Source organism: Pseudophryne corroboree, chromosome 2 (genome assembly GCF_028390025.1).
Source record: "Pseudophryne corroboree isolate aPseCor3 chromosome 2, aPseCor3.hap2, whole genome shotgun sequence".
NCBI lineage: Eukaryota > Metazoa > Chordata > Amphibia > Anura > Myobatrachidae > Pseudophryne > Pseudophryne corroboree.
This window is the reverse complement of record NC_086445.1, coordinates 123,659,829-123,686,623: the sequence shown is the minus strand read 5'-3', so window position 1 is coordinate 123,686,623 and position 26,795 is coordinate 123,659,829. Positions and strand designations below refer to the sequence as shown.

The following is a 26,795-nucleotide window of genomic DNA, read 5'->3' as shown; positions in this document are numbered from 1 at the left end:
AACAAAGTTCAGGAGGGAAACATTCTTCAAAGGAAAATAAGTATTAGAACTCGAGGGCATACATTGAGACTGGAGGGGGGGAGGTTCAGGGGAAATTTAAGGAAAAATTACTTCACAGAAAGGGTAGTGGATAAGTGGAATAGCCTCCCATCAGAGGTGGTAGAGGCTAAGATTGTAGGGCAATTTAAACATGCTTGGGACAGGCATATAAATATCCTTACAAAGAATTAAGGTTAAACAAGGGTTGAGATTGCCTAAAGGATAAAATAAAAAAGGGGCAGACTAGATGGGCCAAGTGGTTCTTATCTGCCATCAAATTCTATGTTTCTATGTAAAGTCTCTCTCCAAATGAGTTATAACCTCTCCCTGGCGTCCCAGTGGGGATTATAATGGCGATCTCCGTTAGTAGGAACCTGTCACAACAGCTGATAGATTTAGAGCTGTTAATCCGTAAATGAGCAACATGCAGATTCCTAATAGTCTTCACATGAATAGTTACCACTGTGCTGGTTCCCGATGTGTTAATCTCTCGGGCTCCTTGCATTCAATGCACAGATGGTTTAGGTTCCGTGGTCGGAATCTGTATGATAATAACATGCAGCAAGTCCGTTCCCTTAGCACCTTGTTTATGGACTGCATGGTATACTGACCACACCCAGTGGGTGCAGTGTTCGAGAGGAGACCAACCGAGCCGGCTATGTGCTGATCAGTGCGGTGTTTCCAGTCTGTGCTGTTAAGGCTTGAATAGGCGGGAAGCGGTTATATCGGAGGAGAGAGATGGGCTCAGGGCGGAAGTGGGCGTCAACGCATTTTGTCTCGTAGCAATCTAATTTCTATACACAAAGAAATGTATTTGCCCATACATGTATACTGGGTTTGTTCTTATGCTGGGTAAACACTTATAGATATATCCACAGATTAATTGCTCTGTAGATATATCTACAGGCGGATCGGGCAGTATGTTATGCATACACAGTGCCCAATCCGTTGTTACTGACATCACAAACTGGACGGGCATTTACATGTGCCTGCCCACTTGCACTGTCGATCACCGCAGCCTTGTGCAGCAAGTGTACACAGCACAATGCGCCAATCTTTAGATATCTGTCTTCGGTTGCGCTGCATGGCCGACGCCATATGTCTAGGAATTACAGCGTTCAGACAGATCGTTGGTACACACTGACCGATGGACCAGCGATATATCAGCCGTTCAATTGAACGTCCGATATATCAGCCAGTATGTACGCACCTTAAGCCACGTTTCCTATAAAGCACTTCCTCCCTTGAGCTGTGTGATAGTGCAGTGTTTAGATATAAGATAATGCTATCGGTTTACATTTATCCTCACACTCCTAAATGTACAATTCTCCAAAGGCAGTCGGGCTGCCTCACAGGATGGCAGCATGTGATTGTGAAGAACGTACAACAATCTTAAGGGCCCCATACACTAGAACAATAATGCCCGATTTGGGCCGATAAATCGGATGAAATCGGGCATTTCAGATGCGTTTTACATACGATCCGATGCGCGGTCCCGTGAGAATCGGATCGGATCCCCCTGATTGACTGTGCTGCACTCGTGATATGTCGGACCCCGCAGGCATGGCTGGGATCGCACAAGATACATTGTATGCAAAAGGACCGTGTACGATGTATCCTATGCGATCCTGCCGCCCAGGAGGCTACTGGGGTGATCGCCTGCGACATGAGGGTCCGACATGTTGCAATAGTGTATGTGGTCCTTTAGTCAGTGTTGACAGGGCGTAGGCTGCAGTGTATGGAGAATAGACAATTAGTGATCCAGTCTTTGATAGTTGTGTGGGTTTATGATTGGAAGCCCAGCACACGGTTACTTACTGTATAAGGAATTAGAGCTGTGCGCTCCTTCACCCCTGCAGATACTATGCATGTGTTTGATCTGGTTATTACATCTTTGCATTGGTCTGAAGTCTTGCTTGCCAGGTCAGTGATTGACCATTTTCCCACTTATTTTTAAACAACGATAAACCAGACTAAATTAGTGCAAACTAAAAACATTTTAATACAAAATGTCCTCTTTATTATTGCAGCTGTGAAAAGTGGAATAATAGAACTAGTGTGAGTAGGTGTTAGGTTGGCAGATAAGGATGTATAGAGTTGCTTACAACTTTATACTGACCTGTTATCAATCAGTTAATATAACATTTTGTCTCATGAATTATAGAACTTTTTTTTTGTTTTTTTGTTTAAGGTTTACATAAGTCTACATATACACATCAACAGCTATACTTGTTTTTTATATGGTGTAACATGCCTTATGTACTTTCTGTGTGGTAAATTCATTGAGGGGAATTCAAATGTTTGAAAAGTCGGTTGGATGTCTGGTATTTCCTGTCTATTAGATAGAAAAAATCAGACTCCCAACTGACGTTTCAAACATTTGAATCTCCCCCATTGACTGTTTGGAACAAACGTTCACAAGTCCAAAAGAAATTAGAAAATGCCATAAGAAGTCAGTGTCCAGTTTATACTTAGAATTTTTTATGGGGTGTTGTATAATAGATCTACAGATTTAGATAGTCAATAGGTCAACAGGTACAGTCAGTCATCTAAGGTCGACGGGTACGAAATGTTGACAGGGTTAAAAGGTTGACATGGATATGGTTTACACAAAAGGTCAACACAAGGTTGTTGGTTTTTTTTTTTTTTTTTGTGTGTGTGTGTGTGTGTTTTCACTAAAATTTGTCCATTTCACAGTGAGAGACCACGATTAGTGCAAACATAGACCCTTGTGGGCTCACCACTGGTTACTATTCCAATCGTAGTCCACGTGGATGGTAAATGAAGCAAAAGGTGGAAATAAAAACTTGTCCTGTTGACCTTTTACCTGTTGTCCTTTTGTACCTTGTCGACCATATGGAGTTGACCTACTGACTGCCTGTCTGTACATTGGAACCCTTCATTATTCAGGTCTTGGTAATTGATGTATAATCAACCGTTAAAAAAATAAATATATATATACGTTTGCATAAACAGACTTTATATACATTTATGCTTCGTGGATGGGTTGTGTGTTCCTCAGTTGTGTCCTTTATGCCAGTCTTGGGTAATCTAGATCTGCTGGCTGAAGGGACACACTGACTTGTAGCTCAAAAAGTGAGATCCACAAGCCACTTCTCTGCATTATACTGAGCTTCGTTCTTGCTGAAACTGTTTTCTGGCTGTTATTGCAGCATTTGTTCATCATGTCTTTACGTGCAATCTGTATCTAAAACCCAAATGTTTGTTTGCATGCAGCGCCAGAAGGCTGTCAACCTGAATGTTGTCATTGCAGACTTGAGTAATGACTTCCTAATAGGAGCCAACCTGCCCAATAAGATTGATAAGAATGTCATACCTGAGCATATTCGCTCTCACTTTTCCTGGGATGGGCAGTACTTACAAGTCAGTGGTTTACATGCAGATTCTCCAAATGACCTGGTAAGTGATGGACGTCTGTATGTTTCACAAGTGTACCTATTGCCTGCTCAGTGGGTGCAGCCGTTCTGTGGGTTTAGCAAGTAGTATTCATGCGAGGTATCACTTTGATAAATACTTGGGATGTCACCAGTTTCTAGGGAGTTGGCAAGCAAAATATTGGCTCCGCCCACACTAGGCCAAGGATCCAATGAACATAAGAATGCAGTGTATTAATTTGGAGTGACGTGGGTCACTTTGTGCTTCATTCTTCAGTGATCTCAGAAGTTCCCAGGGAATAAAATGGCTGCCTCCACTGTGTAGAAATGACTGTTGTACTTTAACAATGATGTTTCCTTTCTGTTGCTGTGTCGCAATTTACTACATTTTCCAAATATCCTGTCTGTGTGTTTCATTCCAGACTCGCTGTTTAACCGTAATATATATTAAATAACTGAGCATTATATCCCCTTTGAAAAGTGTGTGCTGCTGTACAGAGCAGGTAGGTGTAGTGTAGAAATGCCTAATGCAGGCCTGGCCAACCTGTGGCTCTCCAGATGTTGTGAAACTACAAGTCCCAGCATACCCTGCCACAGTTTTGCTATTAGGGAATGCTAAAACGGTGGCAGGGCATGCTGGGATGTGTAGTTTCACAACAGCTGGAGAGCCACAGGTTGGCCAGGCCTTGCCTAATGCTTCATTGACCTGTTGACTTCTAGTTAAATAATTGCTCTGTAAAGTCCCCCTAAAAAAGTGCCTTTTTTGGGGGTCTATTATAAGCAAATATATTTTTCTTTTTAGTGACAAATGCTAAATCTGTGACATTATTTATTGTCATCCATGTGTGTGTATGTTTGTTTTTTTTTATTTATTTTTTCTAAATTGAATTTGCTATTTGGCCCCCAGTGAAAAGCTATGGTCTCAAACCAAACAAGCACTTATTACATCTTCCTTCTTGCTATAGGGGAAACATTACAGAAAGTAGTTTGCACACCATTTACCTCTTATTTATTTGTTCTACTTTCCACACTGCTGCCATTCTGCCAAAGACTTTATCAGGTCAGATTGTTGACTGTAACCATGTTGATATTCACAATGTCGAAACTAGAATATAGACATGGTTTAACACACTTTAAAAATGATATAGTTTAAGCCTAAACCGGATGCCAACATAATTTTATGTCATTTGCAGTGTAAATATGTAATATATATAAAATGTAGCACACGTCAATGTTTTCTGACTGCAGGTGCGGGAGGCAGCGTACAAGATTTTCCTTTACCCGAATAGCCGGCAGCTGAAGTGTTTGAATGAACTACTGAGTAGTAGAAATGCTCTGACTCAGCTTGTGGGGTACCCAACATTTGCACACAGAGCACTTCTAGGGACCATGGCTAAAACTCCAGGTACTACCTTTCTCTGACTATGTTTAAAGGGAAGCTATTAGCTTGGTTTTCATTCTATAGGTTCATTTATAACTATGTATGTATCTTTTCTTGATGATGTACTGTACTGTCCTTTATTTACTTTTATTTCTCTGACGTCCTAGTGGATGCTGGGAACTCCGTAAGGACCATGGGGAATAGCGGCTCCGCAGGAGACTGGGCACAAAAGTAAAAGCTTTAGGACTACCTGGTGTGCACTGGCTCCTCCCCCTATGACCCTCCTCCAAGCCTCAGTTAGATTTTTGTGCCCGGCCGAGAAGGGTGCACACTAGGGCCTCTCCTGAGCTTCTTAGTGAAAGTTTTAGTTTTAGGTTTTTATTTTCAGTGAGACCTGCTGGCAACAGGCTCATTGCATCGAGGGACTAAGGGGAGAAGAAGCGAACTCACCTGAGTGCAGAGTGGATTGGGCTTCTTAGGCTACTGGACACCATTAGCTCCAGAGGGACCGAACACAGGCCCAGCCTCGGAGCTCGGTCCCAGAGCCGCGCCGCCGGCCCCCTTACAGAGCCAGAAGCAAGAAGAGGTCCGGAAAAATCGTCGGCAGAAGACATCAGTCTTCAACAAGGTAGCGCACAGCACTGCAGCTGTGCGCCATTGTTACTCAGGCACACTTCACACTCCGGTCACTGAGGGTGCAGGGCGCTAGGGGGGGGCGCCCTGAGCAGCAATGTAAAACACCTTGGCTGGCATAAATACATCACATTATAACCCCCAGGGCTATATGGATGTATTTTAACCCCTGCCAGAACTCACCAAAAAAGCGGGAGAAAAGGCCGCCGAGAAGGGGGCGGAGCCTATCTCCTCAGCAGCACACGGGCACCATTTTCCATCACAGCTCCGCTCGAAGGACGTCTCCCTGACTCTCCCCTGCAGTCCTGCACTACAGAAAAGGGTAAAAAAGAGAGGGGGGGCACTAATTTGGCGCAAGTTTAATATAAACAGCAGCTATAAGGGAAAAGCACATTTTTATAGTGGCATTCCTGTATATTTATAGCGCTCTGGTGTGTGCTGGCATACTCTCCCTCTGTCTCCCCAAAGGGCTAGTGGGGTCCTGTCCTCTATCAGAGCATTCCCTGTGTGTGTGCGGTGTGTCGGTACGATTGTGTCGACATGTTTGAGGAGGAAAATGAGATGGAGGCGGAGCAATTGCCTATTATACAGTTGTCACCCCCTGGGGAGTCGACACCTGAGTGGATGAGCTTATGGAAGGAATTGCGTGACAGTGTCAGCTCTTTACGACAGACAGTTGACGACATGAGACAGCCGGCTAATCAGCTTGTGCCTGTCCAGGGGTCTCAAACGCCATCAGGGGCCTTAAAACGGCCGTTACCTCAAATGGCAGACACAGACACGGATACTGACTCCAGTGTCGATGATGAGGAGACAAACGTGACTTCCACTAGGGCCACACGTTACATGATTGAAGCAATGAAAAATGTATTGCATATCTCTGATAATACAAGTACCACTAAAAAGGGTATTATGTTTGGTGAGAAAAATCTTCCTGTAGTTTTTCCTGTATCCGAGGAATTAAATGAAGTGTGTGATGAGGCGTGGGTTTCCCCCGATAAAAAACTGATAATTCCTAAAAGGTTATTGGCATCGTACCCTTTCCCGCCAGAGGATAGGGCACGTTGGAAAACACCCCCTAGGGTGGATAAAGCGCTCACACGCTTGTCTAAACAGATAGCACTACCCTCTCCTGATACGGCCGCCCTAAAGGAACCTGCCGATAGAAAGCTGGAGAATATCCTAAAATGTATATACTCTCACACGGGTGTTATACTGCGACCAGCAATCGCCTCAGCCTGGATGTGCAGTGCGGGCCTGGCGTGGTCGGATTCCCTGACTGAAAATATTGATACCCTAGATAGGGACAGTATATTACTGACTATAGAGCATTTGAAGGATGCATTTCTATATATGCGTGATGCACAGAGGGATATTTGCCGTCTGGCATCTAGAGTTAGCGCGCTGTCCATTTCTGCAAGAAGAGGTTTATGGACGCGGCAGTGGTCAGGTGATGCGGATTCTAAAAGGCACATGGAAGTATTGCCTTATAAGGGGGAGGAGTTATTTGGGGTAGGTCTATCAGACCTGGTAGCCACGGCAACTGCTGGAAAATCCACATTTTTACCCCAGGTAGCTTCTCAACCTAAGAAGACGCCGTATTATCAGGCGCAGTCCTTTCGGCCCCATAAGGGCAAGTGGGCAAAAGGCGCCTCATTTATGCCCCGTGGCAGAGGGAGAGGAAAAAGGCTGCAGCAAACAGCCAGTTCCCAGGAACAAAAGCCCTCTCCCGCCTCCGCAAAGTCCTCAGCATGACGCTGGGGATTTACAAGCGGACTCAGGCACGGTGGGGGCCCGTCTCAAGAAATTCGAGACGTCTCCCCCTCGCCGTTTCATAAAGTCTGCTTTACCGACGTCTCCCTCAGACAGGGAGACAGTATTGCAAGCCATTCACAGGCTGTATTCCCAGCAGGTGATAATCAAGGTACCCCTCCTGCAACAGGGAAAGGGGTACTATTCCACACTATTTGTGGTACCGAAGCCGGACGGCTCGGTGAGACCAATTTTAAATCTAAAATCCTTGAACACTTACATACAAAGGTTCAAATTCAAGATGGAGTCACTCAGAGCAGTGATTGCAAACCTGGAAGAAGGGGACTATATGGTCTCTCTGGACATCAAAGATGCTTACCTACATTTCCCAATTTACCCTTCTCCAAGGGTACCTCAGGTTTGTGGTACAGAACTGTCACTATCAGTTTCAGACGCTGCCGTTTGGATTGTCCACGGCACCCCGGGTCTTTACCAAGGTAATGGCCGAAATGATGATACTCCTTCGAAAGAAGGGAGTTTTAGTTATCCCTTACTTGGACGATCTCCTGATAAGGGCAAGATCCAGGGAACAGTTGGAAGTCAGGGTAGCACTATCTCAGATAGTGCTGCGGCAGCACGGTTGGATTCTCAATATTCCAAAATCGCAGCTGATCCCGACGACACGCCTTCTATTCCTAGGGATGTTCCTGGGCACAGTCCAGAAAAAGGTGTTTTCTCCCGGAGGAGAAAGCCAGGGAGTTATCCGAACTAGTCAGAAACCTCCTAAAACCAGGCCAAGTGTCAGTGCATCAGTGCACAAGGGTCCTGGGAAAAATGGTGGCTTCCTACGAAGCAATTCCATTCGGCAGATTCCACGCAAGAACTTTCCAGTGGGACCTGCTGGACAAATGGTCCGGATCGCATCTTCAGATGCATCAGCGGATAACCCTGTCACCAAAGACAAGGGTGTCTCTCCTGTGGTGGTTGCAGAGTGCTCATCTTTTAGAGGGCCGCAGATTCGGCATTCAGGACTGGGTCCTGGTGACCACGGATGCCAGCCTGCGAGGCTGGGGAGCAGTCACACAGGGAAGAAATTTCCAGGGCTTGTGGTCAAGCCTGGAGACATCACTTCACATAAATATTTTGGAGCTAAGGGCCATTTACAATGCCCTAAGCCAAGCAAGACCTCTGCTTCAAGGTCAGCCGGTACTGATCCAGTCGGACAACATCACGGCAGTCGCCCACGTAAACAGACAGGGCGGCACAAGAAGCAGGAGGGCAATGGCAGAAGCTGCAAGGATTTTTCGCTGGGCGGAAAATCATGTGATAGCACTGTCAGCAGTGTTCATTCCGGGAGTGGACAACTGGGAAGCAGACTTCCTCAGCAGGCACGACCTCCACCCGGGAGAGTGGGGACTTCACCCAGAAGTCTTCCACATGATTGTAAACCATTGGGAAAAACCAAAGGTGGACATGATGGCGTCCCGCCTAAACAAAAAATTGGACAGGTATTGCGCCAGGTCAAGGGACCCTCAGGCAATAGCTGTGGACGCTCTGGTAACACCGTGGGTGTACCAGTCAGTGTATGTGTTCCCTCCTCTTCCTCTCATACCAAAAGTACTGAGAATTATAAGACGGAGGGGAGTAAGAACTATACTCGTGGCTCCGGATTGGCCAAGAAGGACTTGGTACCCGGAACTTCAAGAGATGCTCACGGAGGACCCGTGGCCTCTACCTCTAAGAAGGGACCTGCTCCAGCAAGGACCCTGTCTATTCCAAGACTTACCGCGGCTGCGTTTGACGGCAGGGCGGTTGAACGCCGGATCCTGAAGGAAAAAGGCATTCCGGATGAAGTCATCCCTACCCTGGTCAAGCCAGGAAGGATGTAACCGCAAAGCATTATCACCGCATTTGGCGAAAATATGTTGCGTGGTGCGAGGCCAGTAAGGCCCCGATGGAGGAATTTCAACTAGGTCGATTCCTGCATTTCCTGTAAACAGGAGTGTCTATGGGCCTAAAATTGGGGTCCATTAAGGTTCAAATTTCGGCCCTGTCAATTTTCTTCCAGAAAGAACTAGCTTCACTACCTGAAGTTCAGACGTCTGTAAAAGGGGTACTGCGTATACAGCCTCCCTTTGTGCCTCCAGTGGCACCTTGGGATCTCAATGTAGTTTTGGGGTTCCTAAAATCACATTGGTTTGAACCACTCACCACTGTGGACTTAAAATATCTCACATGGAAAGTGGTTATGCTGTTAGCCCTGGCTTCAGCCAGGCGTGTCTCAGAATTGGCGGCTTTATCCTATAAAAGCCCTTACCTAATTTTTCATACGGACAGGGCAGAATTGAGGACTCGTCCTCAATTTCTCCCTAAGGTGGTTTCAGCGTTTCACTTGAACCAGCCTATTGTGGTACCTGCGGCTACTAGGGACTTGGAGGACTCCAAGTTGCTGGACGTAGTCAGGGCCCTGAAAATATATGTTTCCAGGACGGCTGGAGTCAGGAAGACTGACTCGCTGTTTATCCTGTATGCACCCAACAAGCTGGGTGCTCCTGCTTCTAAGCAGACTATTGCTCGTTGGATTTGTAGTACAATTCAGCTTGCACATTCTGTGGCAGGCCTGCCACAGCCAAAATCTGTAAAAGCCCATTCCACAAGGAAGGTGGGCTCATCTTGGGCGGCTGCCCGAGGGGTCTCGGCTTTACAACTTTGCCGAGCAGCTACTTGGTCAGGGGCAAACACGTTTGCTAAATTCTACAAATTTGATACCCTGGCTGAGGAGGACCTGGAGTTCTCTCATTCGGTGCTGCAGAGATATCCGCACTCTCCCGCCCGTTTGGGAGCTTTGGTATAATCCCCATGGTCCTTACGGAGTTCCCAGCATCCACTAGGACGTCAGAGAAAATAAGAATTTACTTACCGATAATTCTATTTCTCGTAGTCCGTAGTGGATGCTGGGCGCCCATCCCAAGTGCGGATTGTCTGCAATACTTGTACATAGTTATTGTTACAAAAATCGGGTTATTATTGTTGGGAGCCATCTTTTCAGAGGCTCCTCTGTTATCATGCTGTTAACTGGGTTCAGATCACAGGTTGTACGGTGTGATTGGTGTGGCTGGTATGAGTCTTACCCGGGATTCAAAATCCTTCCTTATTGTGTACGCTCGTCCGGGCACAGTATCCTAACTGAGGCTTGGAGAGGGTCATAGGGGGAGGAGCCAGTGCACACCAGGTAGTCCTAAAGCTTTTACTTTTGTGCCCAGTCTCCTGCGGAGCCGCTATTCCCCATGGTCCTTACGGAGTTCCCAGCATCCACTACGGACTACGAGAAATAGAATTATCGGAAAGTAAATTCTTATTTTAGTACCCCCACTGGTGGGTAGACAGTGTGGGGTATATTTACTAAAGTGTGGGTTTTATAGAAGTGGAGATGTTGCCCATAGCAACCAATCAGTTTCCACTTATCATTTATCTAGCTCATTCTAAAAGATGATAGCTAGAATCTGGTTGTTATGGGCATCCGCACTTTAGTAAATATACTCCTGTGAGTTTGTGTGTTTTTTTTTTTTTTTTTGCTTAAGCTGGTAATGTTGTGCAGACTGCTTCCCTTTCACCTTTTATAATACTTTCATGGAGAGAAGTTCATAGTGAGTAGACTTTGTTGTGAGGTGCCCAAATAATTCCCCTTAAACTCCTGTATAAGCGTTATAGTGCGTACGCACTGTGCAATCTGTCAAACGACCAAACGATACGTTGTGTGTAATTCGATAGTTTGGTTGTTAATGATATGAGGTGTATACGAAGGCAGTGCGTACACACACCTTGATTTGAGCAGAATTGTTCACTTTTTCGTCAGATTGGCCTGCAATGCAGGCAGAAAATGCGGCAGACGACTCACGGGAGTGCGCAATAGTGCGTACACACTGTGGGAAGTTGACGATTTGTCCAAAACGATAAATTGTCCGAGTTCTCGTCTGTGTACCCAGATTTAGATAACCACAGATCACCCTTACACTATAATGTATGCTGGTTGGTTGTCACAAAACATGACCGTGCATGAAGACCAAGCAGTTCAACTTTTGTCTGTCCAGAGGACATTGTTCCTGTATTCTGTCATTTTGTTCTAATGTAACTTTGAAAGCCTGAACACAACGTCAGTCTGGTGTTGGGAAAAGAGGTGGAATCCTGGCAAAACTCCCGTGTAAGCCATAAGTGTTCAGTCTTTGGTAGAATAATGACTTTCATTATTTTCACTGTTTATGGGGGAGATGTACGAAGCCTTGGAGAGAGATAAAGTACCAGCCAATCAGCTCTTAACTGTCATGTTATAGGCTATGTTGAAAAATGACAGGAGCTGGTTGGTTATACTCTCGCACACACACACTCTCTCTCTCTCTCTCCCCTCTCCCCTCTCTCTCTCTCTCTCTCTCTCTCTCTCTCTCTCTCCTCTCCCCCCCCTCTCCCTCTCCCCTTTCCCCTCTCCAAGGCTTGGTATATCTGCCCCTATGTAAGTATGTGGATACCTGCATAGTTGGGGTTCCTTATAATTTCTCAGAGTCTGATCATATGCTGGGATGCCAGTGTCTAGGAAGATTGTGAACGGTTTGCATAATTCTTAGTTCTACAGTGGGGGAAAAAACCTCACAAACTATGTACTTTAAACAAATCTGCAAATGGCCGCCTAACAATGTACGTTAAACCATCTGCAAATGGCGGCCTAACACTTCCACCAATAATTACCCTTTGAGATGATTGCATATGTCCTGTAGTACTTTACAGTCTGTGTCCAGCTTCCTTTTTTTTTTTTTTTTTTGTTCTTACTTGAAATCAATACTGAAAATGTTTTTTTATATGAAGTAATAATCCTCCTGGTTTATAGTCTTCTACAGATGTGTAATTAGTAGAGAGAATTTTGGATTGGAGTTATACAATTTATGACCATTTAAATGTCTGCCAAATAAACAATCTGTTATTCTGTTTGTGTGTGCCCTGATATCCCCATCCGTGTAGAGCCAGAGAAATGACACCTTGTTCTTTTATTGTACTGATTTAATACTGGTCAAAAGCTGTACGTTTACCACAAAATGGCCACCTTTCCTTCTAATAGGCCCTACACACATGCCGATTTGTTTGAAAGATATGAACGATCTCGTTCATAAATGAACGAGAACTCGTTCATATCTTTCAGTGTGGAGGCTCCAGCGATGAACGATGCGCGGCCCCGCACTCGTTCATCGCTGGTCCCCCGTCGGCTGTGCTTGCAGGCCAATATGGACGATCTCATCCATATTTGCCTGCACTTCAATGGAGCCGCGTGACGGGGGGAGTGAAGAAACTTCACTTCCCCCGTCACTGCCCCCCGTCGCCGGGTCGCCCGTCGGGCACCTCGGTGGCGGATCGGCATGTCTGTAGGGCCCATTAGTTTCCCATCCAATGATCCGCCACATCTGAAAGCTCTGCTTCTACAACAATCACCCATGCATTTGAATTTGAGGTTTTACCAAATTTTAGTTTTTGTTTTATTTATAAAATCTAGCAATAAATTGTAATTATATAAATTAACTGAGTTACTATAATCAGTTTAAGGGGGGTATCCAATTAGCTTTGGTTGTTTAGTTGTGAGAACCGGCATTATCTGACTTTAGTGCCCGGCGCTATGCAGTTTCCGCAACAGTAAGGGCAGAAAACAGCATTGCACTAGTACTTTTGCCGGATTTCTCTTCACACCCCCGGTGGTGTGCGAGAAGAAGTCCTTTCGTAGGGCATCACATTGCGCTGAATTGAATAACTCCGGGAGCTCCCGTCCAGCGCTATTCAATCTGCGCTTAATTGAATTGACCCCAATGTTGTGCCATCTCTTGTTAAAAAAAACTAATAATAAAATGCATAAATAAATAATTCATGATCTTTCATCTTTGGGAGTTGCTGTCCAGTAATCCTTTGTGAAGCTTTGTGTTTTTTTTTGTTTTTTTTCCCCGCTGATGTAAAGGAGCTATGAGGATACTTTTTAATTATTTCACACGTTTAACTAACTTGTCTAACTTGTGTTTAGTTAAACTCCTATTTACTGGAGACACTCTAAACCTTTGCACAAAATGACCAATGATGTTTGCTGTCATCTTACTTTAGTATCTCCTGAGACATTTGTTGATTTGGATTCTTTAAAAACTTTGGCTCTATTTTATGGAGTAGTTTGAGAAACAAATGTCTCTATTTCCTACTACAATAAAAAATGAATAAAATAATTGGCATCTACACCAAGTTCAAGGTCGATTATATGATGACTGTTTGTGTAGCACTTTATATGAACTGCCCTATAATTGCTCTCAACTTAGAACTTTTTGATTTGTGTAATTTTATATTTGCGTGTGTATATGTATATATGTAATACAGATCAGCCATAATATTTAAACCGCTGACCGGTAAAGGAAATAACATTGATTCTGGAATATATTCCACAGTAAGTGAACACTCAGTTCTTGAAGTTGATGGGCTGGAAGTAGTAAAAGGATCTGAGCGATTTTGAAAAGTGTCAAATTGTGATTGGTAGACTGGCCAGAGCATCTTCAAAATGGTTGGTCTTGTGGGTGTTCCCGATATATAGCAGTAGGTACCTTTTCAAAGTGGTCCATGAAAGGACAACCGGTGATCTGGTGACACGGCTCATTGTTGCTTAAGAGGAGCAATAGATGACTAGGGAGGCCAATTCCGGGCCATTTTTTTTTTTTTTTCAATCCTGGGAATTGGGATTGAAAAATGATCAATCCCGGGATTGGTTCCCTTGCAATGTCCGCCGCTGTCCCGCCCGGCTCAGACCACATAAAAACATACCCATATGGCCGGGTGGGAGGGTGATACTGCAGCGTTGTGTGCCAGCGCTGAGGAGTGGCTGGCAGTGTGCGGCTGTCTGCTCAGCGTGACGTGAAGTCAGAGGTCACGCTGCGCAGACAGCCGCCTGCTGCTGTGCACAGCCGGAAGCAGGGGGAGCTGGGCTCCTAAAGGACGCTCAGTGCTGCCCGGCATTAAAAAAAACGAAGGGGTTTCCTAATCCCAAAATCCCCGGGATTGGAAGCCCCAATCCCGGCATTGAATCCCGGGAAATTTTTGGCCTAAATACCGGGATCCCGCCAACCCTGATCCTGGGATTGGACACCATACAGATGACCTACTGTAGCATAAATTGCTGAGAAAGTTGATGCTGGCTATGGTAGAAAGACCTAGATAAATTTGATATAATGTGATAGTATTAGAGGCGTTAGGGACCCATCTAATGATGTCACCTGGTTGTGGTAGATGGGCCCACATATTTGTGCAAATGTGTGCGAAGAACTTCCCTTATACTCCATGTTAATTGTGAGGGTTACTCAAAATGATTTACTATCACTGTGCTTAGAGTGTGCATCTGCATTTTTATTCAGCACAATACTAGAAGCCGTAGCGCCTCTTAAATGTTTTGAAATAGGGTGTCCAGTCCCCCCCTTTTTTTCCTGTGATAGAAAGTTGTCCAACAACGCAGTGGATTGCAGCTTACTGTGTAGCTGCAGGCTGGTCAGAGTGCCTACAGAGGCCACGTGAACATCAGCACTGGACCATAGCGATGGAAGAAAGTGAACCTCATTTTCTTTTCCATCATGTGGACGGCTAGGTGCGAGTGTGTCGTTTACCTGGAGAAGAGATGGCACCAGGATGCATATGGGAGGAAGGCAAGCCGGCGTAGATTTGATGCTCTGGGAAAATTTGGGTCCAGCCCTTAATATAGAATTTACTTTGACATGTACCGCCTACCTTTAAAATTGTTCCAGACCAAGAATATCCCTTCACGGCAACAGTATTCCCGGGTTTAGTATGAAATACGTACAATCAAATCCCGACAACAATTGACAGACTGTCAAAATACCTACATTTAAAATACAGACAAGGTCAAAATACCGACTTTTGAAATGTCGCCAGGTCAAAAAGTCGACACGAGTTTTTTTGTGTTTTTTTGTGTGTGTGTGTGTTGACATGGACACCGTATAAGTGTACTGCGTCCCCTCGCATGCCTTGATGCGCTTGGCACACTATAATATTCCCCCTTCAGGTTCACTAGGATGATAAAGTCGTTTTCAATGAAAGAAATCATGAAGAACTCATGTTGACTTTTTGACCTGTCGACATTTTAAATCTCGGCATTTTGACCGTCGGTCAATGGTTGTCTGTATTTAGACCGCCAGGATTTGATTGTAGGTAAATTGACCGCATCCCGTATTCCCTGTTGCCAGTGGCCACTTTCAGCAGGAAAATGCACCGCACACACTGCAAAAATTATTCCGAAATGGTTTTAGGAACATGAGCGTTCAAGGAGTTGACTTGGCCTCCAGATTCCCCAGATCTCAATGAAATTAAAAATCTGTAGAATGTGCTGGAAAAACCATTCAGAGCCATGGAGATCCCACCTTGCAATTTACAGGATTTAAGGGGTCTGCTGCTAATGTCTTGGTGCCAGATACCGCAGGACACTTTCAAAGGTCTTGGAGTCCATGCCTCAACAAGTCAGAGAGCTGTTTTGTCAGCACGAGGGGACCTAGACCGTATTAGGCAGGTGGTTTTAAGTGTTGGCTGATCGGTGTATATTTGTGCACTGTATTGTCATGTTTTGTAAACAAGAAATCATGATTGCCATGTGACATGTTATCTAATGTTAACAGAGAACGTGATGATGTTCCTTGAAAAGCTATCCAGCAAATTACGTGAGCGGTGAGTTTTCTTGCTTATGGTCTAGCAATGACGTATGAAATGACAAACACACAGGGATATGCTATTTTGTAGACTAAGCAGGTGTTAGAAAAATGCATCCTTTTCATTCATAAGCAACCAGTCACTATTCTGAGGCTGCATTTTTAAGAAGGGATTCCTGCTACAATAATAACAAACCTATGCTTTTGGCATTGGTTACGGGCAATCAAATCTGTAAACTATTAAAGATCAGATATGGGGCAAAGGTGGCCTCTAATATGGATTACATGGATGCTAAAGAAGGGGGAGTTCCGAGCATATAATTTTCCAGACAAAGGGCCAGGCTAAATATTTGGTTATCCACACTCGTGTAATGGGTGAGGTGTGGTGTTTTTTTTAAACCTCAGACTAAGGGTGTGTACACACGGTGAGGTATTTTCTTTCGATTTTGACTATATAGTCAAAATTGCAAGAAAAGTTAGTGCAGATCGCAAGGTGAAAGTCACCTTGCGATCCCCGATTCGATCCGATGCGCGGTGCTGCCAGGTCGGCATCGCAAGAAAAGATAGACTGTGCAGGCAAGTCAATCCTTGCTAGATCAGTGTACTATCTAGTTCATCTCACATGTCAATGACATCTCACATAAGCCAAAATCTCACATAAGCCAAAATCATAAGCACACATAGTCCATATCTCAAGAAAAGTTAGTCAAAATTGGTGGTGCTGGGCTCCGGGGAGTTCAAGGGAAATCGCAAGTGAAAATCGGGCATAGCAAGGATCTCACCGTGTGTACACACCCTAAGAAACAAAAGGCTTCTTGTTGGCATCATCTGTGTTTTAATGTCTAATGGTTTGTGCACAACTGATTATCTCATTTGCTTTCAGTACAGCGAAAGATTTTGAAATGATGCTTGGAATGAAAATGAAACTGAACCCCATGAATCGGGTAAGATGGAAAGTGATTTCCCGGTTATGTCCTATTGTGTTCATTGCAGTTGGCAATTTTTTCCCCCCATCGTTATTATTAGTTCTTATGGTGCTTGCTGTTATCTCAACTAGGTTTCCATGGATATGTGACCATATTATAATGAATATGTGGTGTTAATTTTATTTACCAGGTAAGATAAGATATAAATGTCCTACCTATATACTGTAGTAGACACTGTTAAGGTCAATAATACTACTTTTTCACCACTAAAACCTGGGTTATTGACGTGATATCCTGGGTCGCGGCTCTGTTGAGACTGCTCCTAAAAAAAAAATAACAACCTAAGAATCCTACCCAGGTCGCGACTCAGGACGGACCTGGGTTAAGGGGCAGTGTAAGCGGGTAACCGAGTCTTCCGACCCGAGTCCTGTTTACAGCATTGGGATAGGGTAAAAAAAGGAACGGCAGCTGTGGTTGGTCATAATATAGCCACATCTATTGGTGATGTTTGAGTGGTTGCAGTGACGCAGAGAGGCCTGAACATCAGGCACACATGTACTGTGTGACCTGAAAGCTTCTCCAGAAGCCTAAACTTCCTATAGTAATGCAAGGTTCAAGTCGTGTACCACATTAACCTGTATTCATATGTTAAATCCCCAGCCACGCCTTAGAGCAATGGTTCCCAAAATATTTTTTGAATCACGGCGCCCTAGGGTATCAAACTTTTTGTACCCCATGGCCAAAAGTTTCTTATTGAGAAATGTATTAAGAAATATTAAATTAAGTAAATTTTGTTTATATGTCACCATTAGGTTAAATTTTGTGGTGAGGGACAATATTTGCTTCTGTTTGTCCACATATTTTATGATTGGCAGCCACCAGCACTGGTTTTGCCTATTCCATTGACCATATATATTTTGAATTGGTCCTCTATCACCAATCCAAGGCACCCCTGCAAGTGCCCTGAGGCACCCCAGGGTGCCTAGGCAAACAGTTTGAGAATGACTGCCTTAGGGTCTAATAAAAAAAAGTCCATTTGGAGCTCCAGAAGGAACTCTTCCTAAGAATCAGACCTGCAAATTGGCAAGTTTTTCTGATCTCCAGCTGAGCACATTTCTTGTTATGTCCCATTTAACATATGGAGGCACCATGGTTACCAGATCTTTCTTGGATCACCCCTAAAAAATAATGTTTCTCTCCTTTTTCCTTGAACCCAGAAAGGCATGCCCTATACCATTTTGAACTTCAAATCTCTAACAAATTCATTCTATGGCAATGGTTCAAGAGGTCTCCTCTCAGAGATCCGGGCTATGAATGAAGGAACGTTACTGACCTCTGCAAATCCTCATCGGGGAGGAGAATTTGGAGCTCTTCCATTGAGCACACCTGCGTTGTGTGCTACTTTGGCCTGTCGTCAGGTCATAGAGATCATGGCCATCATGGTTGTGCTTCTGCGTTGTTTAGTCATTGAGCTCTCCTATATAGTGTTCAGTCTAGCACCCTGCACCTGTCACAACCCTTGCAGTTCCTCTTTCCTGCCTGGACTGTCACCCTCTGCTCTGGTGCTTCTAGTACACTCTGGTATGCATCTCAATACTGGAAAGGGAAACTGCAAGGGTTGTGACAGGTGCCGGGTGCTAGAATTAACATTTCTATATAGATAAGGTCCTAGTGAAGGCAAGATCCATTGAGATAGTAATCAGACATCTTGATTTAACAATCCCACGCTAACATGGACAGCATTGACCTTTGTATTTGTAACTCTGTTTGGTTAATGGCCATTTCAGAATTAGATTTATTTCCTTTTCTCTGACGTCCTAGTGGATGCTGGGACTCCGTAAGGACCATGGGGAATAGCGGCTCCGCAGGAGACAGGGCACAAAATAAAAGCTTAAGGATCAGGTGGTGTGCACTGGCTCCTCCCCCTATGACCCTCCTCCAAGCCCCAGTTAGATTTTTGTGCCCGGCCGAGAAGGGTGCAATCTAGGTGGCTCTCCTGAGCTGCTTAGAATAAAAGTTTAGTTTAGGATTTTTTATTTTCAGTGAGTCCTGCTGGCAACAGGCTCACTGCATCGTGGGACTAAGGGGAGAAGAAACGGACTCACCTGAGTGCAGAGTGGATCGGGTTTCTTAGGCTACTGGACATTAGCTCCAGAGGGACGATCACAGGTTCAGCCTGGATGGGTCACCGGAGCCGCACCGCCGTCCCCCTTACAGAGCCAGAAGAGACGAAGAGGTCCGGTGAAATCGGCGGCAGAAGACGATCCTGTCTTCAGACTAAGGTAGCGCACAGCACCGCAGCTGTGCGCCATTGCTCTCAGCACACTTCACACTCCGGTCACTGAGGGTGCAGGGCGCTGGGGGGGGAGCGCCCTGAGACGCAATATTACAGTATATACCTTAGGTGGCTAAAAAGAATACATCACATATAGCTCCTGGGCTATATGGATGTATTTTACCCCTGCCATTTTACACAGAAAAAGCGGGAGATAAGGACGTCGTGAAGGGGCGGAGCCTATCTCCTCAGCACACAAGCGCCATTTTCCCTCACAGCTCCGCTGGAAGGACGGCTCCCTGACTCTCCCCTGCAGTCCTGCTTCAGAATCAGGGTAAAAAAGAGAAGGGGGGGCACGTTTGGCAGCAAATAAATATATTAACAGCAGCTATAAGGGAGTAACACTTATATAAGGTTATCCCTGTATATATATATAGCGCTGGGTGTGTGCTGGCAGACTCTCCCTCTGTCTCTCCAAAGGGCTAAGTGGGGTCCTGTCCTCTATCAGAGCATTCCCGGTGTGTGTGCTGTGTGTCGGTACGCGTGTGTCGACATGTATGAGGAGGAAAATGATGTGGAGGCGGAGCAGTTGCCTGTGTTGGTGATGTCACCCCCTAGGGAGTCGACACCTGACTGGATGATTGTATTTAAACAATTAAGTGATAATGTCAGCAATTTGCAAAAAACTGTTGACGACATGAGACAGCCGGCAAATCAATTAGTGCCTGTCCAGGCGTCTCAGACACCGTCAGGGGCGCTAAAACGCCCGTTACCTCAGTGGGTCGACACAGACCCTGACACAGATACTGAGTCTAGTGTCGACGGTGACGAGACAAACGTAATGTCCAGTAGGGCCACACGTTACATGATCACGGCAATGAAAGAGGCATTGAACCTTTCTGACACTACAAGTACCACAAAGAAGGGTATTATGTGGGGTGAGAAAAAACTACCAATAGTTTTTCCTGAGTCAGAGGAAATAAATGAGGTGTGTGAAAAAGCGTGGGTTTCCCCCGATAAAAAACAGCTAATTTCTAAAAAATTATTAGCATTATATCCTTTCCCGCCAGAGGTTAGGGCGCGTTGGGAAACACCCCCTAGGGTAGATAAGGCGCTCACACGTTTATCTAAACAAGTAGCGTTACCGTCTCCTGATACGGCCACCCTCAAAGAACCAGCTGATAGAAGGCTGGAAAATATCCTAAAAAGTATATACACACATACTGGTGTTATACTGCGACCAGCAATCGCCTCAGCCTGGATGTGCAGTGCTGGAGTCGCATGGTCGGATTCCCTGACTGAGAATATTGATACCCTGGATAGGGACAATATTTTGTTAACTATAGAACATTTAAAGGATGCATTACTATATATGCGTGATGCACAGAGGGATATTTGCACCCTGGCATCAAGAGTAAGTGCTATGTCCATCTCTGCCAGAAGAGCGTTATGGACGCGACAGTGGTCAGGGGATGCGGATTCCAAACGGCACATGGAAGTATTGCCGTATAAAGGGGAGGAGTTATTTGGGGCGGGTCTATCGGACCTGGTGGCCACGGCAACGGCTGGAAAATCCACCTTTTTACCCCAGGTCACTCCACATCAGCAGAAAAAGACACCGTCTTTTCAAACTCAGTCCTTTCGTTCCCATAAGTACAAGCGAGCAAAAGGCCACTCCTTTCTGCCCCGGGGCAGAGGAAGAGGAAAAAGACTGCACCATGCAGCCGCTTCCCAGGAGCAGAAGCCCTCCCCTGCTTCTGCCAAGTCTTCAGCATGACGCTGGGGCTTTACAAGCAGACTCAGATATGGTGGGGGCCCGTCTCAAGAATTTCAACGCACAGTGGGCTCACTCGCAAGTGGATCCCTGGATTCTACAGGTAGTATCGCAGGGGTACAAACTGGAATTCGAGGCGTTTCCCCCTCGTCGGTTCCTGAAGTCTGCTTTACCAAAGTCTCCCTCCGACAGGGAGGCAGTTTTGGAAGCCATTCACAAGCTGTATTCCCAGCAGGTGATAATCAAGGTACCCCTCCTGCAACAAGGAAAGGGGTATTATTCCACGCTGTTTGTGGTACCGAAGCCGGACGGCTCGGTGAGACCAATTTTAAATCTGAAATCCTTGAACACTTACATAAAAAGGTTCAAATTCAAGATGGAGTCACTCAGAGCAGTGATAGCGAACCTGGAAGAAGGGGACTATATGGTGTCTCTGGACATCAAAGATGCTTATCTCCACGTCCCAATATACCCTTCTCACCAAGGGTACCTCAGGTTTGTAGTACAAAACTGTCATTATCAGTTTCAGACGCTGCCGTTTGGATTGTCCACGGCACCTCAGGTCTTTACCAAGGTAATGGCCGAAATGATGATTCTTCTACGAAGAAAAGGCATTTTAATTATCCCTTACTTGGACGATCTCCTGATAAGGGCAAGATCCAGGGAACAGTTAGAAGTCGGAGTAGCACTATCTCAGGTAGTGTTACGTCAGCACGGGTGGATTCTAAATATTCCAAAATCGCAGCTGATTCCAACGACACGTCTCCTGTTCCTAGGAATGATTCTGGACACAGTCCAGAAAAAGGTGTTTCTCCCAGAGGAGAAGGCCAGGGAGTTATCCGAGCTAGTCCGGAACCTCCTAAAACCGGGCCAGGTCTCAGTGCATCAGTGCACGAGGGTCCTGGGAAAAATGGTGGCTTCTTACGAAGCGATTCCATTCGGAAGATTCCATGCAAGAACATTTCAGTGGGATCTACTGGACAAATGGTCCGGATCGCATCTGCAGATGCATCAGCGGATAACCCTGTCGCCAAGAACAAGGGTGTCTCTCCTGTGGTGGCTGCAGAGTGCTCATCTACTAGAGGGCCGCAGATTTGGCATTCAGGATTGGATCCTGGTAACCACGGATGCCAGCCTGAGAGGCTGGGGAGCAGTCACACAGGGAAGGAATTTCCAGGGCCTGTGGTCAAGCATGGAAACATCTCTTCATATAAACATTCTGGAACTAAGGGCCATTTACAATGCCCTAAGTCAAGCAAAACCTCTGCTTCAGGGTCAGGCGGTGTTGATCCAATCGGACAACATCACGTCAGTCGCCCACGTAAACAGACAGGGCGGCACGAGAAGCAGGAGGGCAATGGCAGAAGCTGCAAGGATTCTTCGCTGGGCGGAAAATCATGTGATAGCACTGTCAGCAGTTTTCATTCCGGGAGTGGACAACTGGGAAGCAGACTTCCTCAGCAGACACGACCTTCACCCGGGAGAGTGGGGACTTCACCCAGAAGTCTTCCACCTGATTGTAAACCGTTGGGAAAAACCAAAGGTGGACATGATGGCGTCACGTCTAAACAAAAAACTGGACAGATATTGCGCCAGGTCAAGGGACCCTCAGGCAATAGCAGTGGACGCTCTGGTAACGCCGTGGGTATACCAGTCAGTGTATGTGTTCCCTCCTCTGCCTCTCATACCAAAAGTACTGAGAATCATAAGAAGGAGAGGAGTAAGAACTATACTCGTGGTCCCGGATTGGCCAAGAAGGACTTGGTACCCGGAACTTCAAGAGATGCTCACGGACGAACCGTGGCCTCTACCTCTAAGAAAGGACCTGCTACTGCAGGGGCCTTGTCTGTTCCAAGACTTACCGCGGCTGCGTTTGACGGCATGGCGGTTGAACGCCGGATCCTGAGGGAAAAAGGCATTCCAGAAGAAGTCATTCCTACTCTGGTCAAAGCCAGGAAGGACGTAACCGCAAAACATTATCACCGCATTTGGCGTAAATATGTTGCGTGGTGTGAGGCCAAGAGGGCCCCTACAGAGGAATTTCAACTGGGTCGTTTCCTTCATTTCCTGCAAACAGGACTGTCTATGGGCCTAAAATTAGGGTCCATTAAGGTTCAAATTTCGGCCCTGTCGATTTTCTTCCAGAAAGAACTGGCTTCAGTACCTGAAGTTCAGACATTTGTAAAAGGGGTGCTGCACATACAGCCTCCTTTTGTGCCTCCAGTGGCACCTTGGGATCTCAACGTGGTGTTGAGTTTTCTAAAGTCACATTGGTTTGAACCACTTTCCACTGTGGACTTGAAATATCTCACATGGAAGGTGTCGATGCTGTTAGCCTTGGCTTCAGCCAGGCGTGTGTCAGAATTGGCGGCTTTATCATATAAAAGCCCTTACTTAATTTTTCATTCTGACAGGGCGGAATTTCGTCCTCAATTTCTACCTAAGGTGGTTTCTGCATTTCACATGAACCAACCTATTGTGGTACCTGCGGCTACCAGGGACTTAGAGGACTCTAAGTTGCTTGACGTTGTCAGGGCCTTAAAAATATATGTTTCCAGGACGGCTGGAGTCAGAAAATCTGACTCGCTGTTTATCCTGTATGCACCCAACAAGCTGGGTGCCCCTGCTTCTAAGCAGACGATTGCTCGTTGGATTTGTAGTACAATTCAGCTTGCACATTCTGTGGCAGGCCTGCCACAGCCAAAATCAATAAAAGCCCATTCCACAAGGAAAGTGGGCTCATCTTGGGCGGCTGCCCGAGGGGTCTCGGCTTTACAACTTTGCCGAGCAGCTACTTGGTCAGGGGCAAACACGTTTGCTAAATTCTACAAATTTGATACCCTGGCTGAGGAGGACCTGGAGTTCTCTCATTCGGTGCTGCAGAGTCATCCGCACTCTCCCGCCCGTTTGGGAGCTTTGGTATAATCCCCATGGTCCTTACGGAGTCCCAGCATCCACTAGGACGTCAGAGAAAATAAGATTTTACTTACCGATAAATCTATTTCTCGTAGTCCGTAGTGGATGCTGGGCGCCCATCCCTAGTGCGGATTGTCTGCAATACTTGTATATAGTTATTGTTACAAAAATTCGGGTTATTATTGTTGTGAGCCATCTTTTCAGAGGCTCCCTTGCGTTTATCATACTGTTAACTGGGTTCAGATCACAAGTTGTACGGTGTGATTGGTGTGGCTGGTATGAGTCTTACCCGGGATTCAATATCCTTCCTTATTATGTACGCTCGTCCGGGCACAGTATCCTAACTGAGGCTTGGAGGAGGGTCATAGGGGGAGGAGCCAGTGCACACCACCTGATCCTTAAGCTTTTATTTTGTGCCCTGTCTCCTGCGGAGCCGCTATTCCCCATGGTCCTTACGGAGTCCCAGCATCCACTACGGACTACGAGAAATAGATTTATCGGTAAGTAAAATCTTATTTTTTTAAGATTTAGGTGGCGGTCAATTCTTGGGTGGTTTTCCGTGGTGTATTAGGCACCCTATACTACAATGTCGATTACATTTACGTATGTTGTTGTGGTGCCTTTTTTTTTTTTTGTGATGCGTTTAATATTTCAGCCCTTCCGTTTCAGGAATTGATGCCTTGGGATCCCCCTTTCTATGCTGGTGTTTTACGTGCAGAGAGGTAAGTCCTAGTAACAAGGAAATAATACATTTTAACACACTTGTTATACCGCAAACAGGGAATGTTTAGGCCACTATTAAGCAGGGATGCAGCAAATCGAATTTGAAAAAGCTGTCCAAATGCGCTAATTCTATAGTCTGCAAAGAGTGACATAAATAGGCGGCCAATACACTGCAGATCGTGTAAACTCTCACTGGGTGTGTTACAGATTTATAGGGGTCACAATGCAGCTCTGCTATCGAAGTAAATTAACCTAGCAGATTGTTTTTGGTGTATTAAAGGAAACTGGAGCACCCAGGGGAAACGGACGCAAACCCAGGAGGAACATACAAACTCCATGCATAGTGCCTTGGTTGGGACTATAACGCCTGACGTCTGGGCTGTGAGGCAGCAATGTAACCACTTTACCAACCGTGTATTACATTTAATCTACCATCAATTTACTGTGGATTAGGAAGATATATATGATGTGCTGGAACTATCCAAAGCTTTCCTAGTTCAGTCTGCTATATATAATAGCAAACTGCTCTAATCAAACTGGTAACACTCCTCAGGTGCTGCAGGAGGGGGTTACTTCTAGACAAGAAAAACAAAAGGATTTTTCCCACGCAATCTGCAGGCTGTTCGTAACAAGAACTGTACACTATATAATAATTGAAAATTTAGAGCTCTTAGTTACATATATTTTGCAAAAAATATGATAAGCCTCCAGGCCACTTCACTGCGGCTCTATTGCTGGAGGTCTCTTAATACGAAGTATAAGTCCAGGGCGTGGACCCCACAAAGTCGGCTCAGGCCCAACCACCCCAGGGCAGCACATCATTGACATACTATAGTGTTAATATGTGTTAATAAGAAAGAAGCAGGAGCTATATGTTAGAAAGTGATACAAAAATAATAAGGGTGTTAGTAAAATACTCAAAAGAGTAAAATTAGTGAAAAAATAGAAGTGTTACACAAGTGCTAAATAAATATTATGGTGTGCTGCCCTGAGGGGGGGGGGGGGGGGGGTGTACCACTCCCCAAACTTCAGTCTGCTAGTAATGTGTATCCGGCAAAACCAGTCCTCGCTTGCTCCTCTTCTATTGTGACTTTTTTTTAAATATTCTTATATGGAGCAGCCTCCTTTTTCCTTCAGCAGGAAATATCTTGTCCGCAAAAGTATTGCATAAATCCACCATTTATACCTTCTGCCATGTGCTGGTGAAAGGAGATCATAAACAGAGCATTGGTGCAAGTTTACCTGGATAGCAGCTGCTTTTGGACCTAGCAACTAAAGGGTATATTTACTAAAGTGTGGATTTTTAGAAGTGGAGATGTTGGCCATAGCAACCAATCAGACTATACTTATCATTTATCTAGACCTTCCTTTTTTTTTTTTTTCTTTAAACATGTTTTTTTTAGAATTTTTACATAAAATACAGATGCAGAGACAAGTGTACACTTGAAAAAATTGGTAACAATATACATACAAACCGATGAGTGAAGAACACTTAAATATGCATAACGGTGGGTTAAACTAGAGAATATAGTCACAGGCTAAGGCACATTCCTTAAACTTAATAGTAAAAACAGAAGAGCATTAGCTGTCTAAGCACTTAGCCGTAGGCGGGAATAAAACAGCGTTTAACCCAAAAGTATAAGGGGTATATGCAATTAGCGGCGAATCGCGGCAATTTTTCGCCCATTTTCTAATTCGACACAATTCGACCGTCGAATTCCGGCAAGTGAGTGCCGGAATTCAACATATTCAATAAAAAACGGATTCGACAGTCCCGCTGTCGAAAAACGGCCGATTTGACGGATTTTGATCCGATTTTTAAAAAACTGTAAAAAACACGAAAATAAATTGCGTGGGGTCCCCCCTCCAAAGCATAACCAGCCTCGGGCTTTTCGAGCCGGTCCTGGTTCTAAAAATCCGGGTAAAAAAATGACAGGGGATCCCCCGTATTTTTAAAACCAGCACCGGGCTCTGCGCCTGGTGCTGGTGCAAAAAATACGGGGGACAAAAAGAGTAGGGGTCCCCCGTATTTTTTACACCAGCATCGGGCTCCACTAGCTGGACAGATAATGCCACAGCCGGGGGTCACTTTTATACAGCGCCCTGCGGCCGTGGCATTAAATATCCAACTAGTCACCCCTGGCCGGGGTACCCTGGGGGAGTGGGGACCCCTTCAATCAAGGGGTCCCCCCCCCAGCCACCCAAGGGCCAGGGGTGAAGCCCGAGGCTGTCCCAACCATCCAAGGGCTGCGGATGGGGGGCTG

General features: G+C 45.4%; 1 protein-coding gene across 1 annotated transcript in view; it reads left to right on the top strand.

Moving 5' to 3' along the window:
- MIPEP (mitochondrial intermediate peptidase) overlaps nucleotides 1-26,795 on the top strand; it is a 294,841-nt gene that overhangs the window by 49,626 nt on the left and 218,420 nt on the right. The window contains exons 6-10 of the mRNA XM_063951677.1: nucleotides 3,277-3,459; nucleotides 4,683-4,839; nucleotides 15,888-15,936; nucleotides 16,801-16,861; nucleotides 24,478-24,530. Coding sequence (XP_063807747.1) covers nucleotides 3,277-3,459; nucleotides 4,683-4,839; nucleotides 15,888-15,936; nucleotides 16,801-16,861; nucleotides 24,478-24,530 — 503 coding nt within the window. The remainder of the gene's footprint in view (nucleotides 1-3,276; nucleotides 3,460-4,682; nucleotides 4,840-15,887; nucleotides 15,937-16,800; nucleotides 16,862-24,477; nucleotides 24,531-26,795) is intronic.